Source organism: Molossus molossus, unplaced genomic scaffold, assembly GCF_014108415.1.
Source record: "Molossus molossus isolate mMolMol1 unplaced genomic scaffold, mMolMol1.p scaffold_m16_p_17, whole genome shotgun sequence".
Classification (NCBI taxonomy): Eukaryota; Metazoa; Chordata; class Mammalia; order Chiroptera; family Molossidae; genus Molossus; species Molossus molossus.
The window spans coordinates 21,307,888-21,324,824 of NW_023425352.1; the positions used below are offsets into that span (position 1 = coordinate 21,307,888).

Below are 16,937 nucleotides of genomic sequence, written 5' to 3' on the forward strand. Positions count from 1 at the left end.
TTGAACTGGCGACCTGTTGGTGCATGGGTCAGTGCTCAAACACTGAGCCACACTGGCCGGGCCTTTTAAAAAAGGTTTTAGAATAGGATAATATTGAGATCAAATCTTTTTTCTGTGGGTTGCACAAAGTTAGCAGTAGTCTGTATTATATATAACTTTTCCACTCAACTCTATGTCTAACATTCCTTCTTTTATAATACATTACCTTCTCCTGAGTTAATTTTTATTTAAAAGATGTATTAGCATGATTTGACACTTAATTAAAACAAAATGGGATTGTTAACTATATTTATAAGTCAGTTTGCCCTAATAACTGTTAACTATTCCTATGTAAAGGAATTACTCTTTAAAGATGGAGGGAATAGGAAAATATATCTAAGGGAACAGTGTCATCTTACTAAACCTGACTGAGGAAAACATACTATTACTATTCCTTTTCCTCTTAATTTTCATACAAAAAAATCTTGGAAAGCTAAAAATTGAGTTATTCTACAAAGCTATCCTTTATTGGACAGGAAACAGTGTGATTTTATATTCCTAACTAGAGTTTATGCCATTTATAGTTAACAAACCCAAGCAGGAGTTTATCCAGGTTACTCTGAGTATGAACTTTAAATTTGGTGTTATTTAGATTATTAGTTGATCTCCACAAATTCACCATGAGAATTGTGCATTTTTACATTTTTGTTTTTCTCCCTTTCAGTTTCTGTGTGTGTGTGTGTGTGTGTGTGTGTGTGTGTGTGTGTATTTTTTTAATCCTCACCTGAGGATATTTTTGCATTTATCTTCAGATAGAGTGGGGGAGGGGAGAAACATCAACGTGAGAGGGACACATCGACTGGTTGCCTCCCGCACGACCCCAACCAGGGCCCAGGATGAACCACAACCAAGGTATGTGCCCTTGGTCTGAGGGTTGACGCTCTACTGCTGAGCCAAACTGGCCAGGGCTCTCTGTAATATTTTTTATTAATACTATCCCCTTCCTCTTCTTGCAGTGTTTCATTTCACTCTCCAAGGTTCTCATGCATCTTAATAATTTCTATTTTCCTGGCTTTTACTTTTGAACTCTAAATGTTCTCTATGAATATAGTCTCGGTCTTCTCTTTCTCTGTACTCTTATATGGCCTCCTCTGCTCTTTTTTTTTTAAATCCTCACCGAGGATATTTTTTTTCTTTTATCTTTAGATAGAGAGGGAGGGAGAGAGATACATCAACTGGTTGCCTCCTACACCACCCAACCAGGGCCGGGGACAAACTGCAACTGAGGTACGTGCCCTTGACCGGAATAGAACCCAGACTCATTGATCCGTTGGCTGATGCTCTAACCACTGTGAAAAACCGGCCAGGGCCAGACTGAAAACTTATTAAGGGCTGCAATCCGAACTTGTTTATCTTCATATGTAATATTTGGAAATCTGCCTTGCATGTAGCCATCAGAATATTTGAATGATTTTTGAATGATGAATATTTCTCATAGTTATTATAATGTTAGTTTTTGGAGTATTGGTGAATTAAAACTTTTTTCTTTCAGACCAGAAACCAGAGAGCAGTATCCAAATAAATTTATCCAACGGGATGACACTGAAAGATTTTACATTCTGAATACACTATTCAACTTACCAGGTAGACTCATTCTATGCTTATATATACTGATGCTTTCTCGTCTTTCCATGATTGCCTTTGCTCAAGGGAGATAAAGTAAGTTTGAATTATCTCACTTATAGCTTATGAATATATATTCTTCATTTTTCAGAGACCTACCTGTTGGCCTGCCTAGTAGATTTTTTTACTAATTGTCCCAGATATACGAGGTATGTATATAGTATAATTTTTCCCCAGTTGATTTAAAAAAAATTAATGTACAGGGTTTTAGAGAACTGGCCATTGTAGGTCTTTTCTGCTTTTCTGAAGTGAATTTAGTGCTAGTGAGAGATGCCTCATTGCCAGCCTGAGAGATGGGACAGCACCAGCAGCTCCATGCAGGCTCTCACCTCCCCCTCGGCCCCTCTTCTTGCCAGTGTGCTGCAGCCATGTTTGGAAGGGACCACTTCTGATTGGCTTCTCCTGGGAATGAAGACGGCCAGCAGAGGTGCTAATTGTGACAACTGAGTGGGAGGTTTGTGTGATGATTATCTGTCCAAGCAGAATTACACTAAAACCCCCCTACTCATTTCACAGCAGCTACCCAGGAGCCATTCAGGGATGGTTATTTAGTTTCATTCCCAGGCCCAGCAAGATTTGATTGAGGAATAAATACTATTTATCCTCCCTGAAATAAAATTTTGCTTAAGTCTCAAACAAGTTATCCTCACCTTTTTAGTGATTTGCATAACCAGTGCTGAAAGTTCAGCCATATGTGCCAGAGTTTGCTAACTTCCTATCTTCTTTAGGCCTTACCCACTTCAAGGCACTAAATTTGGTAGAGCACTAAGTCACTGAGCTAAATAGAAAATAGGCAATACCTCTGTATCTAGAGATGTTAGAAAAATCAGGGAAGAGAGAACCTAAATTACCAATTTAAGTTTTAAGTGTTTCTTTGATGGGAACCTATTTCTTAAAAGTGATGAATAAAGGAACTTGATATTTTTGGAAGTGGCCTTTCAGCTTTCATCAATATATTCTATCACTTTGTATTTGTTCACAATTATTGTATTCCATTGAACACTATAGTCATCTCTGGTGGTCAAAATGGATTTTCAGTAGGGAGTAATTATTTTCCTAATTAGCCAGCGCCATTATCCATGTGATAATGGAACCTTTGTGTCCCTGAGCAATGTGTGATATTTTATTTACCCTCCTTTGGATTCCCTGTCATGTTCTTTTCATCTTTTTGTAGCTGTGAAACAGGATTTAAAGATGGGGACCTCTTCATGTCTTACCGGAGTATGTTCCAGGATGTAAGGGATGCTGTTGACTGGGTTCATTACAAGGTACCTAGGAGCTGCTGCTTTATCTGCTCACTCACTGGCATGTGTGTTATATTGTGTGACATTAACTTTTCAAGTGCAAATAGAAGGTAGTTTTTCCTCTTTAAAAAATACATAACAGCCCTGGCCGGTTTGGCTCAGCGGTTAAAGCATCGGCCTGTGGTCCTGAGAGACCCGGGTTCGTTCCCACTAAGGGAACATACCTCGGTTGCAGTTTGTCCCCGGCTCTGGTCATTCGTGCAGGTGGCCGCCACTCGATGTGTCCCTTTCACGTCGATGTTTCTCTCTCTCTCTCTCTCTCTGGTCCTCTCTCTCCCTCCCACTCTACCTGAACAAAAAATGGAAAAATGTCCTCAGGTGAGGATTTAAAAAAAAAAAAAATACACAACAGATCTGCCCCCTAGCAGTAGCTCTTTATAATACTTTTTTGTTGTCTTTTTTTTTTTTTAATCCTCACGCGCATTTATCTTCAGATAGAGTGGGAAGGAGAGAGGGAGGAAGAGAGAGAGAGAAACATGGATGTGAGAGAAACGCGTTGACTGGCTGCCACCCACACAACCACATGGGACCGGGGACAAACTGCAACCAAGATGTGCGCCCCTAACGGGAACCGAACCCAGGACTCTCTGGTCTGCGGGCCGACGCTCTAACTGCTGAGCCAAACCGGCCAGGGCTGTTCTCGTCTTTGATTGTCCTGCTTTCAGAGATAAAGCTGATATTTTCTCAATGGTGGTGCTTGATTTCTAGATCTTATTTCAATTTGTATTTCCCAAACACACTTAAAAGAGATTTTAGTGTTACTATTATACTTGCTATATCTTATGGGGATAATTATGGTCCATTTTGGTACTTTCAAATACCTCCCACTTGGCTGATGACGTTAACAAATGCTATATTTACATTTACTGTAAATTGTATTGAGTAAAATATGAAATGCCTTTTGGTTTCTAGCCTAAAATAAAAATAATTTTATATTTTAAATACGTTTTGGAGGCAGAGTTGGAGCAAATCACATCTCCCACTTTACCCTGGCCTTCTCCAGTGCATCCAGTTTTCCATTTTGGTAAATACTTACATGCATCTGGGTTGATAGTAGACACAATTTGTCTTATAAACTGTTAAAGAATGATTTTGTTCTTTTCTTATCCCCCCCCCCCCTCCCCAGGGCTCCCTTAAGGAAAAGACAGTTGAAAATCTTGAGAAGTATGTAGTCAAAGATGTAAGTAATATGGGGAAATCTACATGATAGCTTATTTTACCTATTAGGGAAATTAATAACAAGCCTATGTATAACAAAATACACAAGGGGAAGGTATTTTCTTGTTCTGGCATAATATATGCCAGCTGTAATTACCAAGAGTTTTCAGCCAGAACGTAGGTCTTAGTACAGTTTTTCCTGTTTGTTGATAATCAAGAAGACCTAGTATTCCACTTGTTGTTATAACTCTAATTATAATAGCAGGTAGAGTGGTTACTGTGTGCACATCAATGTGCTGAGTGATTACATGCATTATCCCATTTAATCTTCCATATAACATTGAATTAAGTAATGTTATCTCTGCTTTATAGATGAAGAACCTGAGGAATAAAAGGATTAAATAACTTAACCAAGTTTATGCAGCTGAGAAGTAGTAACCCAAATCATAACCACTATGCTAGATCATCTAAAAAATGTACATAAATGTAACTTATTTAAATTGTCTTTAAACTATCAACAAGAAATAATAAAGAAAACTTTAAAAATAACTTAGAAGACACTAGAGGAAAACCTAATAAAATTCAGCAGAATCTATAGTTTGGTTAATAGTATTATGTCAATATTAATTCTTTTAGTTTTGATAATTGTGCTGTGATTATATAAGATGCTAATATTAAGGGAAGCTGAATGAAAAAGATACGGGAACCCTCTCTACCATTTTCACAACTTTACGTCTAAAATCATTTCAAAATAAAAAGTAAACACACACATACTTCTTCCCTTTTTTACAGAGGAAAGTAGCATATGCACTATTTTCTCAACATACTTTGGTAAAGATTACATATTGATTTTAGTTTTGTACTTCCTGTTTCCCTTCCACTCCCACCCCAGTTCTTGTTGTTTCAAGAAGAACACTGAGGGGTTCAGGAGAAGTCCAGGAGAATTTGAGTAAAGGAACCTGTTTATACTGTGAGAGAAGGAAAATCTGTTTTTCTTTCGGGTTATATGAGGAGTTAGCATTACCTTATGTATCTACAGGTGAGTCTAGGCATTTCTAGATTGTATTCTGCACATGTTATTTCAGTTCAGCAAGGTATTTTTTTAAAAAAATGAAAGTATATGCAATGAAGCTATATCTGATACTCACCATATAGAGGATTTTGCTTGTGATGTTTAAAAGCTTCTCCTGATCACTAACACATCTAATTCACATACTAAGATTACAAAGTAATTTAAACTCTTTCCTGAGGCAGACATGGGGAAGGTAGAGATGTTTTTAATAAGTTTATAATTATATGTATCATTTTATATGTAAAATCTGTATATTATATACAAACGTATATTACATTTGTTAATTCTTAATTTATGCATAGTGATAATGTGGTCTTCTAAATGCAGAAATCTGAAACCATCCAACCAACCCTTAAAGGGCATCCTCTGTTTTTATTTCCGTGGACAAAAGTCCAGTATATGACTATTCCACAGTAAATGAATATGTATTCGTGTTCCAGTGTTTCATTTATTATATTTCAGGGAAAGCTGCCTTTGCTTCTGAGCCGGATGAAGGAAGTAGGGAAAGTATTTCTTGCCACCAACAGTGATTATAAATATACAGATGTAAGTGCTTAATATTAATATTTGTTTATCTATATAGAAGAATTACTTTGGCCTAAAGAACTGTGAAGATAATGGGAAGGATAATAGTTTATTATGGGTAGTTTTTGCCATTTCATTTTGAAAGCAGTGAAAAGAGCAAAAATATATAGCATAAGGGCTGCATCAGAGTGGTTCTCAAATTTTTCTACATATTTCTTTTGACTGTTTTCCCTGGTTACAATTGATTACTTGAACGTTTTAATTTGGGGGTTATTTTAGACATTTGTGCTGATCAGAATGGCTTCTGTCTCTTTGGCACATCATTTATATAAACTTAAGTCACTCCCTTTACTGTGCATGAGCACATGCCCTCCCTGTTGTTGGGAGCCAGACAACAGTAGATGGTGCAAAGATGTTTTATTCTTAGCCATCAAAATTTACTACTGCTTAACATAAATGCTTTTTGCCAGATTAAAGCATGTAGAAAAGCTGATTTAACTCCTTAACCTCATCTTAATTTTGCTAAGACAGTTATAAATTCATAGTACTAGCAAGAAACTCATTATTTCCCAATCCTCTTTATGTAAAATCTTGTCTTAGAAATCTGGTGATTTGGAATAAGCCAGTGGTTCATTGGCTTGGTTGGCCTGTGAAGAGTAGTAAGAAGGCCAAGGTAACGTTATTTCCATGTGAGTCATTAGTTTTCTCTGTGTTCTAACCTCAGAAGACCCTTACCTCCAAAAATGTGTTCCAGTCCACTAGGAGAATTAGGTAGGGATATATGGATGAATCTGGACAAAGATATCTTCTAGAAGAAATCCATGTCCTACTAAGAATGTCAGAAGCTTTTGTATGTTTGTTTGTTATGATGACGCATTAATTTCTGGATTTCATAGCTATGATTTCATAAACTTTAGAGGAAATGAGAATGGGATGAATCCTATATTGAAAAAGACATGTCTTATGAAAAACTTGTGTATGATTTTTTTTTTGGTAGTGTTTTATATCTTTTGTAGAAGTGGTATATGGACCTTATGTTGGATTTTTTTTTTCCCCCCAGAAAATTATGACTTACCTGTTTGATTTCCCACATGGCCCCAAGGTACTATATGTAAATTAATAGACCATTGCTTTAGTAATGAATGCGTTTAATCAGCCTGGAATATTAATGTTAAGGAATTGGTCAGGACCCATTCAGAAATCTTCATTAACATTAGAAGTAATGCAGGTACTGGTGTTATTTAAAGTTGCTAGCAATTTGAAAACTTAGTAGACAGAAGTAAGAGATGTCCATGTGGTATTTAGTAGGATAGGATCAGAGTAATTTTACACCCAGTAACATCTATACAGAGCTAAGTTTGGAATTTTCAGGTTGAGGAAGATAACTGATTAAAAGAAACAGAGAAAATGTGTATATTCTTGACAACCTCTAGATTCTGCTTAGTTATTGATGAGTTTTATACCAAGGGGAGCAGTTTTAGCAGAGAAGTCTTTATTTCTGCAGTATGGCTGCACTTAGATTTAAGTGCATTCATGGCAAGTTAATCACATACATGTGCTATTTCAATCCTAGGCTTTTTAAAATAAGTATCAGTAAATCCCTATTTTGAGATCACCCACAGCACAGTGTGCAGTGCTCTTCAGCTTGACCTTAAAAGGTTAATGCCATGGTTCAGTTTCAGAATGGAAATAATGCTAATGGACATATCTTTTTTTCTTTTTATCCTCACCCGAGGACATTTTTTCATTTTTTTGTTCAGATAGAGTGGGAGGAAGAGAGAGAGAGAGAGAAACATCAATGTGAGAGACACATCGAGTGGTTGCCACCCACATGGCCCCAACCGGGGCCAGGGACAAACTGCAACCAAGGTACATGCCCCTAGTGGGAACCGAACCCGGGTCTCTCAGGACTGCAGGCCAACGCTCTAACCGCTGAGCCAAACCGGCCAGGGCTTGGCATAACTTTTATATTAATGCTGTGGTTAGCCTGCAGTAGGAGCCAAAGACCAATGTGTACCTAGAGCCATCATTCTGAAGTCACAACTAGTACAATTTCCTAATAATTCCAAGCCAGTTTGTATACTTCAGTTCTTATGCTTATCTGCCTCTGTTAATTTGTCTCTTGGGTATGATGTATTGATCTGCATCTCTCTTTAGCCCCCTTGAGCCTCTTTTTGCTTATTTCAGAGTGTGAGCACACTTTTATATATTAAATTTCTGTGAAATAAGTAGTATATGAAATGATTTAAAATGTAGAGATTATTAGTCATTAATTTATATTTTCACCTTGCCTGCTTCCGAAAGTATGTAGCTTACAAGACACAATATATTTTTAATAAAATAGTGGGATCTTCTGATTATACTTAGTATTTCTACATTCCTTGTATCTGAGTGAGATTAAATCTTAGTGCATTAAGGTTAGGAGTGATGTTTCAGCTTTTGCTGTTTTTCTTCTTCATCAGCCTGGGAGCTCCCATCGACCGTGGCAGTCCTACTTTGACCTGATCTTGGTAGATGCACGGAAACCACTTTTTTTTGGAGAAGGCACAGTACTGCGTCAGGTGGATACTGTAAGTTGAGAGGATGTTCTGTCTGCTAGCACATTGTCCTTTGTGTTTCTCCTTCCCCCGCTCCTACTCTCCCTAAGGAAATGAGTATTTTTAACTATTTTAGCTAGATCTCTCTTTTGAAATTATTCAAAGACTTTTGGTTTCAATTGAGGTAGCTGAATAATTCAGAAGTGCCTTTTATTTGGTTGCCTAGCCAAGTAGCATTTTAGGTAGCGATTATGATAGAATAATAAAGTATTACAAAGTCCATATTCTTTTCTCACAGAAAACAGGCAAGCTGAAAATTGGTACCTACACAGGCCCCTTGCAGCATGGTATTGTCTACTCAGGAGGTGAGTTGCAGACTTCCCTTTTTTTAGTGTACATCTTTGCTCAGACCTCACCATGAAGGCATTGATGTCCTCCTAGCATAGTGGCACAAATACCCTTTGGTTCTCCAAAGATGTCATCTACTGATAGTAAATACTTGAGTCACCTACTGATATAATAGTCAGGGAGAATGGGTTTGAGAAGTTTTTTAGTGTGTTCTAATGAATCTTTGATTTTCACTAAAAGGACCTGTTTTCCCCCACTTTCTTTTACTTATCTGAGGCTTTTTCTTATTTTCTCAGTGTCCTGGAATTATTTGGGGTAGTTCTCAAGGGGTCCTCAAGGAACCCCTGTGGACACAGATGCATATTTTGTTGGAGTGAGAAACTTAATTGCAGATCTGTGATGAGAAAAAAGAGGTATTTTTGAGGGTTATAGTCATTACTAAAGCTGAGACAGTAGTTTTGTTGCTCTTGGAATTGGTGATCAAGAGCTGGTCAGCACATTGGAACTGAAGGTGTTGTCTTAGAGGCAATAAAAAGAATGATGAGAAAAAGACAATTATGGGTTTTTGTCTTTAAGGAAGGTGAGCCTTTTTCCTGGTGTGTTCCTCACATAACTGTAAGAATAAAATGAATGACCACAGTATTTAATGGTTATGGTACTGGGAATGCTGATTTTTTAAATATGGGGACATTTTTTTCTCATTGTTTATTCTTTCAGGTTCATCTGATACGATCTGTGATCTGTTGGGAGCCAAGGGCAAAGACATTTTGTATATTGGAGATCACATTTTTGGGGACATTTTAAAATCAAAAAAACGGCAAGGGTGGCGAACATTCTTGGTGATTCCTGAACTTGCACAGGAGCTTCATGTCTGGACTGATAAAAGTTGTAAGGAGCCATTACTTATTTTATAAATCTTTGACATAGCTAGTTTACATAAATGGCCAGCCTGCCAATCAGTCCTCTTTGGTGTACCATTGTATGCAGGGGTCAGAGGCAGTCAAAAGATGGGCCCTGACATTTGCATATAGCTCCTTCCCAGAGCCCGATATTTCACAAAAGTCCAGAATTTGAAGAAATATGAGGTTATCTTGTTCAGCTTTCTTCTTGAATCCCTTCAATTTTAAGTATAAAATGTTATTCCCTGAGTTCTATTACAATAGCAGCTAATCTGTGAACTCCTCTCTCTTCTGAGTCCCGTTTGTCCAACTGTGCTACTAGTTCCATTCTCTCTGCCAGCAGCTTGTAGCTGGGGCATTGATGGCTCTGCGTGTTAATCACCTCCTGATATTTTTTGTTTTTTAAATCCTCACCTGAGGATATTTTTCCATTTATCTTCAGATAGAGTGGGAGGGAGGGAGAGAGAGAGAGACATCGACTCGTTGCCTCCCACGTGACCCTGACTGGGGCCGGGGACCTAATTGCAACTGAGGTACGTGCCCTTGACTGGAATTGAATCTGAGACTCTTTGGTCCTCAGGCCAACACTCTTAACCCTGAGCCAAACCAGCCAGGGCACCTCCTAGTATTTTTTATTTGCTCTTCTGAGAAGGAGAGAATGGGGCCAAATTCCATTCTCCGAACTGAGCTACACTGTGGACACTGAAACATGAGCTGTGGATTTAGTTATGTACAAATGTTTGACACACAAGTTCTTCGACCAGTCCTAGCTATCATTACAGTGTGGTGAAAGGTAATGCCTGCATGCCCTTAGACAGGTTACTGAGACACCCTCTGCCTTAGTTTTCTCAAATGTGAAAATGTGGATAGTAATACCTACCTCATAAAGCTGATGAGACTCAACTGAGGTGAGGTGTGTATAAAGTTACAATTAACAACCCTTCTTAACCAGGGCTCCACCTCTGAACCACAGAACAGAGAATATGATTGAATGACTCTCCATTTTCCCAAAGATGGCAGATAAAATTTGCAATATACAAGATTACATTAAGGCTTACTTCTCTTTGGGGAATCCAGGTGGAGAAAAGCTAGAAACAGAAAACACACAGCAGGTGCTGGCTGTTGGTATTGTTTGTACTTATCAGTGGAATTTTCTGGCTAGCCTTTCATCTACATTTTCAACTTCCCACCTATGAAGTTTTAGAAATCTAGTTGATCTGGCTCTATTTCCTAGACTTGTAACTCTGGAAAAAGTCACCTGTTTTGCTCAGTGGTTAGAGCGTCGGCCTGCAGTCCCGAGAGACCTGGGTTTGGTTCCCGCTAAGGGCACGTACCTCAGTTGCAGTTTGTCCCCAGCCCTGGATAGGTTGTGCGGGTGGCAGCCACTCGATGTGTCCCTTTCACATCGATGGATCTCTCTCCCTCCCTCTCTCTCTCCCTCCCTCTCTCTCACCCTCCCTCCCTCCCTCTCTCCTTCCACCTCTCTCTCACCCTCCCTTCGTCCCTCTCTCCTTCCACTCTATCTAAACAAAAAATGGAAAAATGTCCTTGGGTGAGGATAAAAAAAAATACTTGCTTTGCTGACACACAAGAGATGGGGTGTGAATTGGCACTTTGTAAGCTTAGACTCAGCATCCAGTTGGAAGGAGAGTTGTGGGCAGTGGTATTTCAGCAGGAAGAAAGGCAGTTAGAAGAAACTGTGGTTTCATATGCTGCCAGATTGCAGGCTGAGTAGCAGTGGAGTTTCCTGAAGTGGGTGAAGGAAGTTATTTTATACATTCACCGATGGCTTTACTTTTCAGTCATATCTGCAACCTTTTAATATAGTTTCGGCAGTAATTAAAAACTGGATGCCTTTCACTTGATAAAAGTATTTTCCTTTTCCTTCCAAACCTTAATTAGCACTTTTTGAAGAGCTTCAGAGCTTGGATATCTTCTTGGCTGAACTCTACAAGTAAGTTTTGCCCCTAAAACCCACCTACCTTTTTGAGAGTCACCTAGGTATAAGAGATCTCCTTTCTAGAGGTTTTCACTGGACTTTTTGTGTTGTTTCCAGGCATCTTGACAGCAGCAGCAATGAGCGCCCAGACATTAGCTCCATCCAGAGACGTATTAAGGTATCCAAATGGGATTTGAGAGAAAACTTGCAGTGATTTTCATATTTCTAATTTTATACAGAGACTAGCACATAGCCAATGCACAATAACTATTTTTTAATGAGCTGACAATCTTGTTCTTTGTTTTAGAAAGTAACTCATGACATGGACATGTGCTATGGGATGATGGGAAGTCTGTTTCGCAGTGGCTCCCGGCAGACCCTCTTTGCCAGTCAGGTGATGCGGTATGCTGATCTCTACGCAGCGTCTTTCATCAATCTGCTGTATTACCCATTCAGCTACCTCTTCAGAGCTGCCCATGTCTTGGTGCGTTAATGCAGCTGTAAGCTACTATTTACATTTAAGATACTCAACCAGTTCTGTGGGATGGCACAGGAGAGTTTGGATTATTACATTTTTAAATATGTGCAAAGCCCAAGGGTAGGTTGCACAAAAAAGTCTGAGAAAATATGATCAAGATAGGAGGTTGCAGGGCATATACCTTTACTCTGAAATCTACTCTATTATAGGTTGTTTGAATGGTGAAAACTTTCCTTATGTTAGCACTAAATGAGAGAAATGTGGTTTTTATATTCCTATGTTCAGCTATGTTCCAGGACTGTTTTTGCTGTGAAATAGGAAATGAGGATCTCTTCTCTCCAACCTTAGCCAGTTTCAGGCAATAGTAAACGATCTGGGCATAGTTTTGAGAGTTGAGGGAGAGGCTAGGTAGCTTTAGTGAGTTCCAGGAAGACACTTCAGTATCTGATAGACATCTCTCTGCATGGCCACCTAAAGAGGGAGAGGAGGGTACCTCTGAAGTCACTATGTTGACAGGGAGGTCAGGAGGCTTCCCAGCTCTGAGAAAGCAATCGCCAGCACTTTCCTGGAGAGTAGAGACACATAAAGACTGAGGATATTTTAAAAGAACTCAAATATCAAGAATTAGTAAGCTGTGTGGGCTGAACTACTGCTGAGAATTGTATTCATGCAGTGATGCTCACCAAACAATGAAGTGGAGCTTGTTTTTAACTAGTGAAACAAGTCAAATAGTAAAGCTTCAAGGTCATCTGATTTCTAAGTTAGGAAGAATGAGAAAAACTGTAGCAGTTCACTGTGGAGCTGTACTTTCAGGAAGATGAAATTACGAAGGAACAGCATTAGTTAGGGTTGGAGAAGATGGACAAATAAAAATCGTCAAAGCCTGGCCAGTGTGGCTCAGTGGTTAAGCATCGACTCATGCACCAAGAGGTCACCGGTTCAATTCCCAGTCAGGGCACATGCCCAGGTTGTGGGCCAAATCCCCAGTGGGGGACATGCAGGAGACAGCCAGTCGATGTTCTCTCTCTAAAATCAATAAAGAAAAAAAAAATTTTTTTTTAATCGTCAAAGAATGGAATGCTAAGATCAACCTTAGCTCAGCAAGGAATACCAGTGTATTCAGTAGCGTGGGACCCTGATTCAGAAAAGGTTCTTTACCCAGCAGGCAAGCAGCTGTTTGTTAAGCCTCTTTAACCAAATGCTTAAGTTTTACAGTGGAACGCTCACGATGGCATTATTTTAAAAGTAGATGGGAACTCAGTCAATGATTTAATTTTATCTGCTGGTGAAATCTGTAAATATCACATATGGGCTAGTTATGGCCACCCGCTGTACAAATTCACAGCCTCATAAGCTTCCTATTACCTCAGTTTCCTGGGCTTCAGATGGAGAATTATTTGCTGTTGGGTCATTACAGCACTGGCAGCATATTGCCTGGTCAGTTGATGGCACTCAAATAGCTGGAGCCTGTGGAAATGGATATGCTCTTTTTGCACACATGATAGAGCAATGTAGGGAGTGGGAAATTTTTCAGGTAACACTCATCAAAAGGACTGTGCAGGTTTGTAACATTCTTAATGATGCAGTGGCTTTACTGGAATTCTGTGATAGCATCATTAAAGCATGTTTGAACTATTTTTTATAAGAGGAGGGGGGTTAGAATTTGGGAAGTAGCTATTTTTCCCCACCTGCTTTCTGAACCTCTGACTTGGTTCTAGATGCCTCATGAATCAACGGTGGAACACACACACGTAGATATCAATGAAATGGAGTCCCCCCTTGCCACCCGGAACCGTACTTCAGTGGATTTCAAAGATACTGACTACAAGCGGCACCAGTTGACACGGTCGATCAGTGAGATTAAACCTCCCAACCTCTTCCCATTGGCCCCGCAGGAAATTACACACTGCCATGATGAAGATGATGATGAAGAGGAAGAGGAGGAAGAGGAAGAATAAGGAAGAAAACCAAAACTCTAAGCACCCATTAAACAAGTTCTGGCAGGACTCACAGGAGCATACCATGTCCCTGTTTGGGTTCTAGCAGGAGGGGGGGGCACTCCATCAAAGGTATATCTGAAAAGTTTCTGAAGACCTTAAGATAATTCTAATCATAGGGAGATACTTGTTTTAGTTTTGTGTGTCTACACTCTTTACAGATGGTTCAGAATTGTAATGGCATCTGTATTGGAAAAAAGTAAGGGTAAAGCTGGGCTGAATTGCATGCAGATGGCTCCGTCGGGCCTTGTGACACCGTTTCCTTGTCTAGTTTCATCATCAGTATGTTGAAGGGTCTCAGAGTGGAACAAGGGTGATGATGGAAGGAGGTGATCCAAAATGCTGTTATGTTACAAGTTGTGCTCTTACTCCAAAATCCATCTTTTTTCGTGCATTACATAGTATTGTATATCGGTGGAGAAATATATTGTTTCCATTATCAAATGTAGTCTTCTGTTAAAGTCAAAGTCCCTTTTATGTGTCCTCAGTGACTTAGGTAAGGCTGTTGTCCGTTAGTGGCTTTGCAAAATGTTCTCTATTTGCTGTAGGGCTGATCTGGAATAGACTGCAGCAATTTCATTTTGAGGCAAAAGTCTTCATCTATTTCTGCAGTTCTGTGATTGATACCAAAAAAATCTTGTTTTTTGAAAAACAATCTTTTTTCTCATCTGGGATAAATCTGTAGAAAAAATTTAGCTGAAAGGGGACAAAGGAGGAAGCCCCCAAAAAGAAGGAGGAACTTACTTCTTATATTACAGCATAACTGAGGAAAATTCTTTAGTGTGGGCTCTATCGTGTGGTTCATGCTTTCGAATTCTAGCCTTCTATCCTCTGGAGTTGAATGCTGAATTCCATTGTCAAACAGTAGAAGACAGGGAGCAGGCTCTGTAAGCCAGAACCTTACTACAGCAGAGGGCACAATCAGTGTGAATAGATTGACTTCAGAATCCTAAGTAAAATCACTTCTTGTTGTTTTGAACAAGAATGAATCATTACTGCATACTTTAGGGGGTATTATAACTGCCTCTCAGCACAATGAAAGTTGTTACAACATTTTTAACAGTGGTGTAGACTCTTACTTTAACCTTCATATATTTCTTTCATTCTTATTGTCATTGGTCAAAATGGGAGGGTAGATTAGCTGCTCTAGAATTCAATAAAGTATAATATTTGTAATACTGACTTTGACCCCTTCTGTAGCACAGCTGTAATAACTATTGGGTTTAGGTTTAGCTTAGTGACATCAATTTGACATTCTCTTCTCAAAAGAAGCATAGTTTAGCATGACTAACAGTTAAATTTATAGCACTTAAATAGGACTCAATTTCCTGGGAAGTTTTTTGGTATAGGACTATGAGGTAGGGCTTTTCTCTCTTTTTAAAAAAATCAGCCCTGGCTGGTTTGGCTCAGCAGTTAGAGTGTCTGCCCACGGACCAGAGTCCTGGGTTTGGTTTCTGCTAAGGCACGTACCTCGGTTGCAGTTTGTCCCCCCCAACCCCCCCGGTTGGGGTTGTGCGGGAGACAACCAGTCTGTGTCCCTCTCACGTCGATGTTTATTTCACTCCCTCCCTCCCACTCTATCTGAAGATAAATGGAAAAATATCCTCGGGTGAGGATATAAGTCATATAGGTAGGGAACACAGTCATTTAGCTAAGGCCATATCACCTCACCACTTTCAATATCTATGGCCTTGCACTATGTCATCTCAAGAAACATGCATTCTGCTCGGCCAGTATGGCTCAATGGTTGAGCGTCGACCCATGCACCAAGAGGTCGCCAGTTTGATTCCCAGTCAGGGCACATGCTCAGGTTGTGGGCCTGATCCCCAATGGGGGGCATGCAGGAGGCAGCCAATCAGTGTTCTCTCCATCAATGCTTCTATCTCTCTCTTTCCCTTCCTTTCTCTCTAAAATAAATAATGGAAAAAAAAATGCATTCTAACTGGTATTTATTAGGACTAGGCTACTTTAAAAAAAATTTTTTTATCCTCACCCGAGGACATTTTTCCATTTTTTGTTCAGATAGAGTGGGAGGGAGAAAGGGAGAGAGGGGGAGAGAGAGAGAAACATCGACGTGAAAGGGACACATCGAGTGGCTGCTACCCGCACGACCAACCAGGGCCGGGGACAAACTGCAACCGAGGCACGCGCCCTTAGCGGGAACCAAACCCGGGTCTCTCTGGACCGCAGGCCGACGCTCCAACCGCTGAGCCAAAACCAGGGCAGGACTATGCTACTTTTAAAGTATCACTTTAGAAATGCTATTGCAGATAGCAATTAGGTACCGTCTTGCTTTAAATTTTAGAGACTGTTTATAGTACCCCAGTTATTAATTATTGTCACTCAAAATAGAAATGTTGCCCAATTTACACATAGTCTTAAATTTTCCCAAAGCCAAAGAATTTCTAAGTGAGTTATTATAGTAACTACAGAGCTAGCTTATAATAGTGAATTGACATACCTTCCCTTTTACAGTAAGGACCAACACGAGCAGTTTAATTTACCACAATTTTTGTATTGTCCACATAAGTCTCTTTTTAGTCAGATGTCTCTGGCAGTGGGTCCAAAGACTGAGAAGTGAAAAACACAATAGGAATAAGTAGGAATTCCACTGCTGGTTACAGCTTTCAGGGCCACTAAAATATATTTTCTAAGAGTTCAGATTCCATTAAAGTCTAAGATTCAGAGCAGTGTTACTTCTCTTTATATTATTCCTGTTAGAAGAGTGTCCATGGGCAGCTGCAGCTGGGTTTATTAAAGCATGAATGCAAGTGTCTCTTGCCAATAAAGGAAGCTGAACTTAAAATGTATATGCACCTCGCCCCTGCAGTCGTCCCCCCCCCCCCCCCCCCCCCGTCCTCATTTTTTTGTTATTTTTTAAATCCTCATCTGAGGATATTTTTCCACTTCAGATAGAGTGGGAGAGAGGGAGAGAGAAAGAGAAACATCGACGTGAGAGACACCAATTAGTTACCTCCCTCATGACCAGGACCGGGGACTGAACCCGCAACTAGGGTA

At 39.6% G+C, this 16,937-nt stretch overlaps 1 protein-coding gene across 3 annotated transcripts in view; it reads left to right on the plus strand.

The window, feature by feature from the left end:
• The window catches only part of NT5C2 (5'-nucleotidase, cytosolic II), a 98,270-nt gene extending 82,945 nt beyond the window's left edge, over nt 1-15,325 (plus strand). Inside the window, exons 7-19 of one of the 3 annotated variants that reach the window (XM_036264712.1) lie at nt 1,532-1,623; nt 1,754-1,811; nt 2,837-2,930; nt 4,093-4,146; nt 5,659-5,742; nt 6,782-6,823; nt 8,184-8,291; nt 8,557-8,623; nt 9,324-9,494; nt 11,408-11,459; nt 11,562-11,622; nt 11,752-11,928; nt 13,641-15,325. In XM_036264712.1, the coding sequence (XP_036120605.1) occupies nt 1,532-1,623; nt 1,754-1,811; nt 2,837-2,930; nt 4,093-4,146; nt 5,659-5,742; nt 6,782-6,823; nt 8,184-8,291; nt 8,557-8,623; nt 9,324-9,494; nt 11,408-11,459; nt 11,562-11,622; nt 11,752-11,928; nt 13,641-13,880 (1,300 nt within the window). In that variant the 3' untranslated portion in view covers nt 13,881-15,325. Of the gene's footprint in view, nt 1-1,531; nt 1,624-1,753; nt 1,812-2,836; nt 2,931-4,092; nt 4,147-5,658; nt 5,743-6,781; nt 6,824-8,183; nt 8,292-8,556; nt 8,624-9,323; nt 9,495-11,407; nt 11,460-11,561; nt 11,623-11,751; nt 11,945-13,640 lie in introns of all 3 variants that reach the window. The other 2 variants (XM_036264713.1, XM_036264714.1) reach the window with 2 other exon arrangements.
• Nucleotides 15,326-16,937: the final 1,612 nt, after the last annotated feature.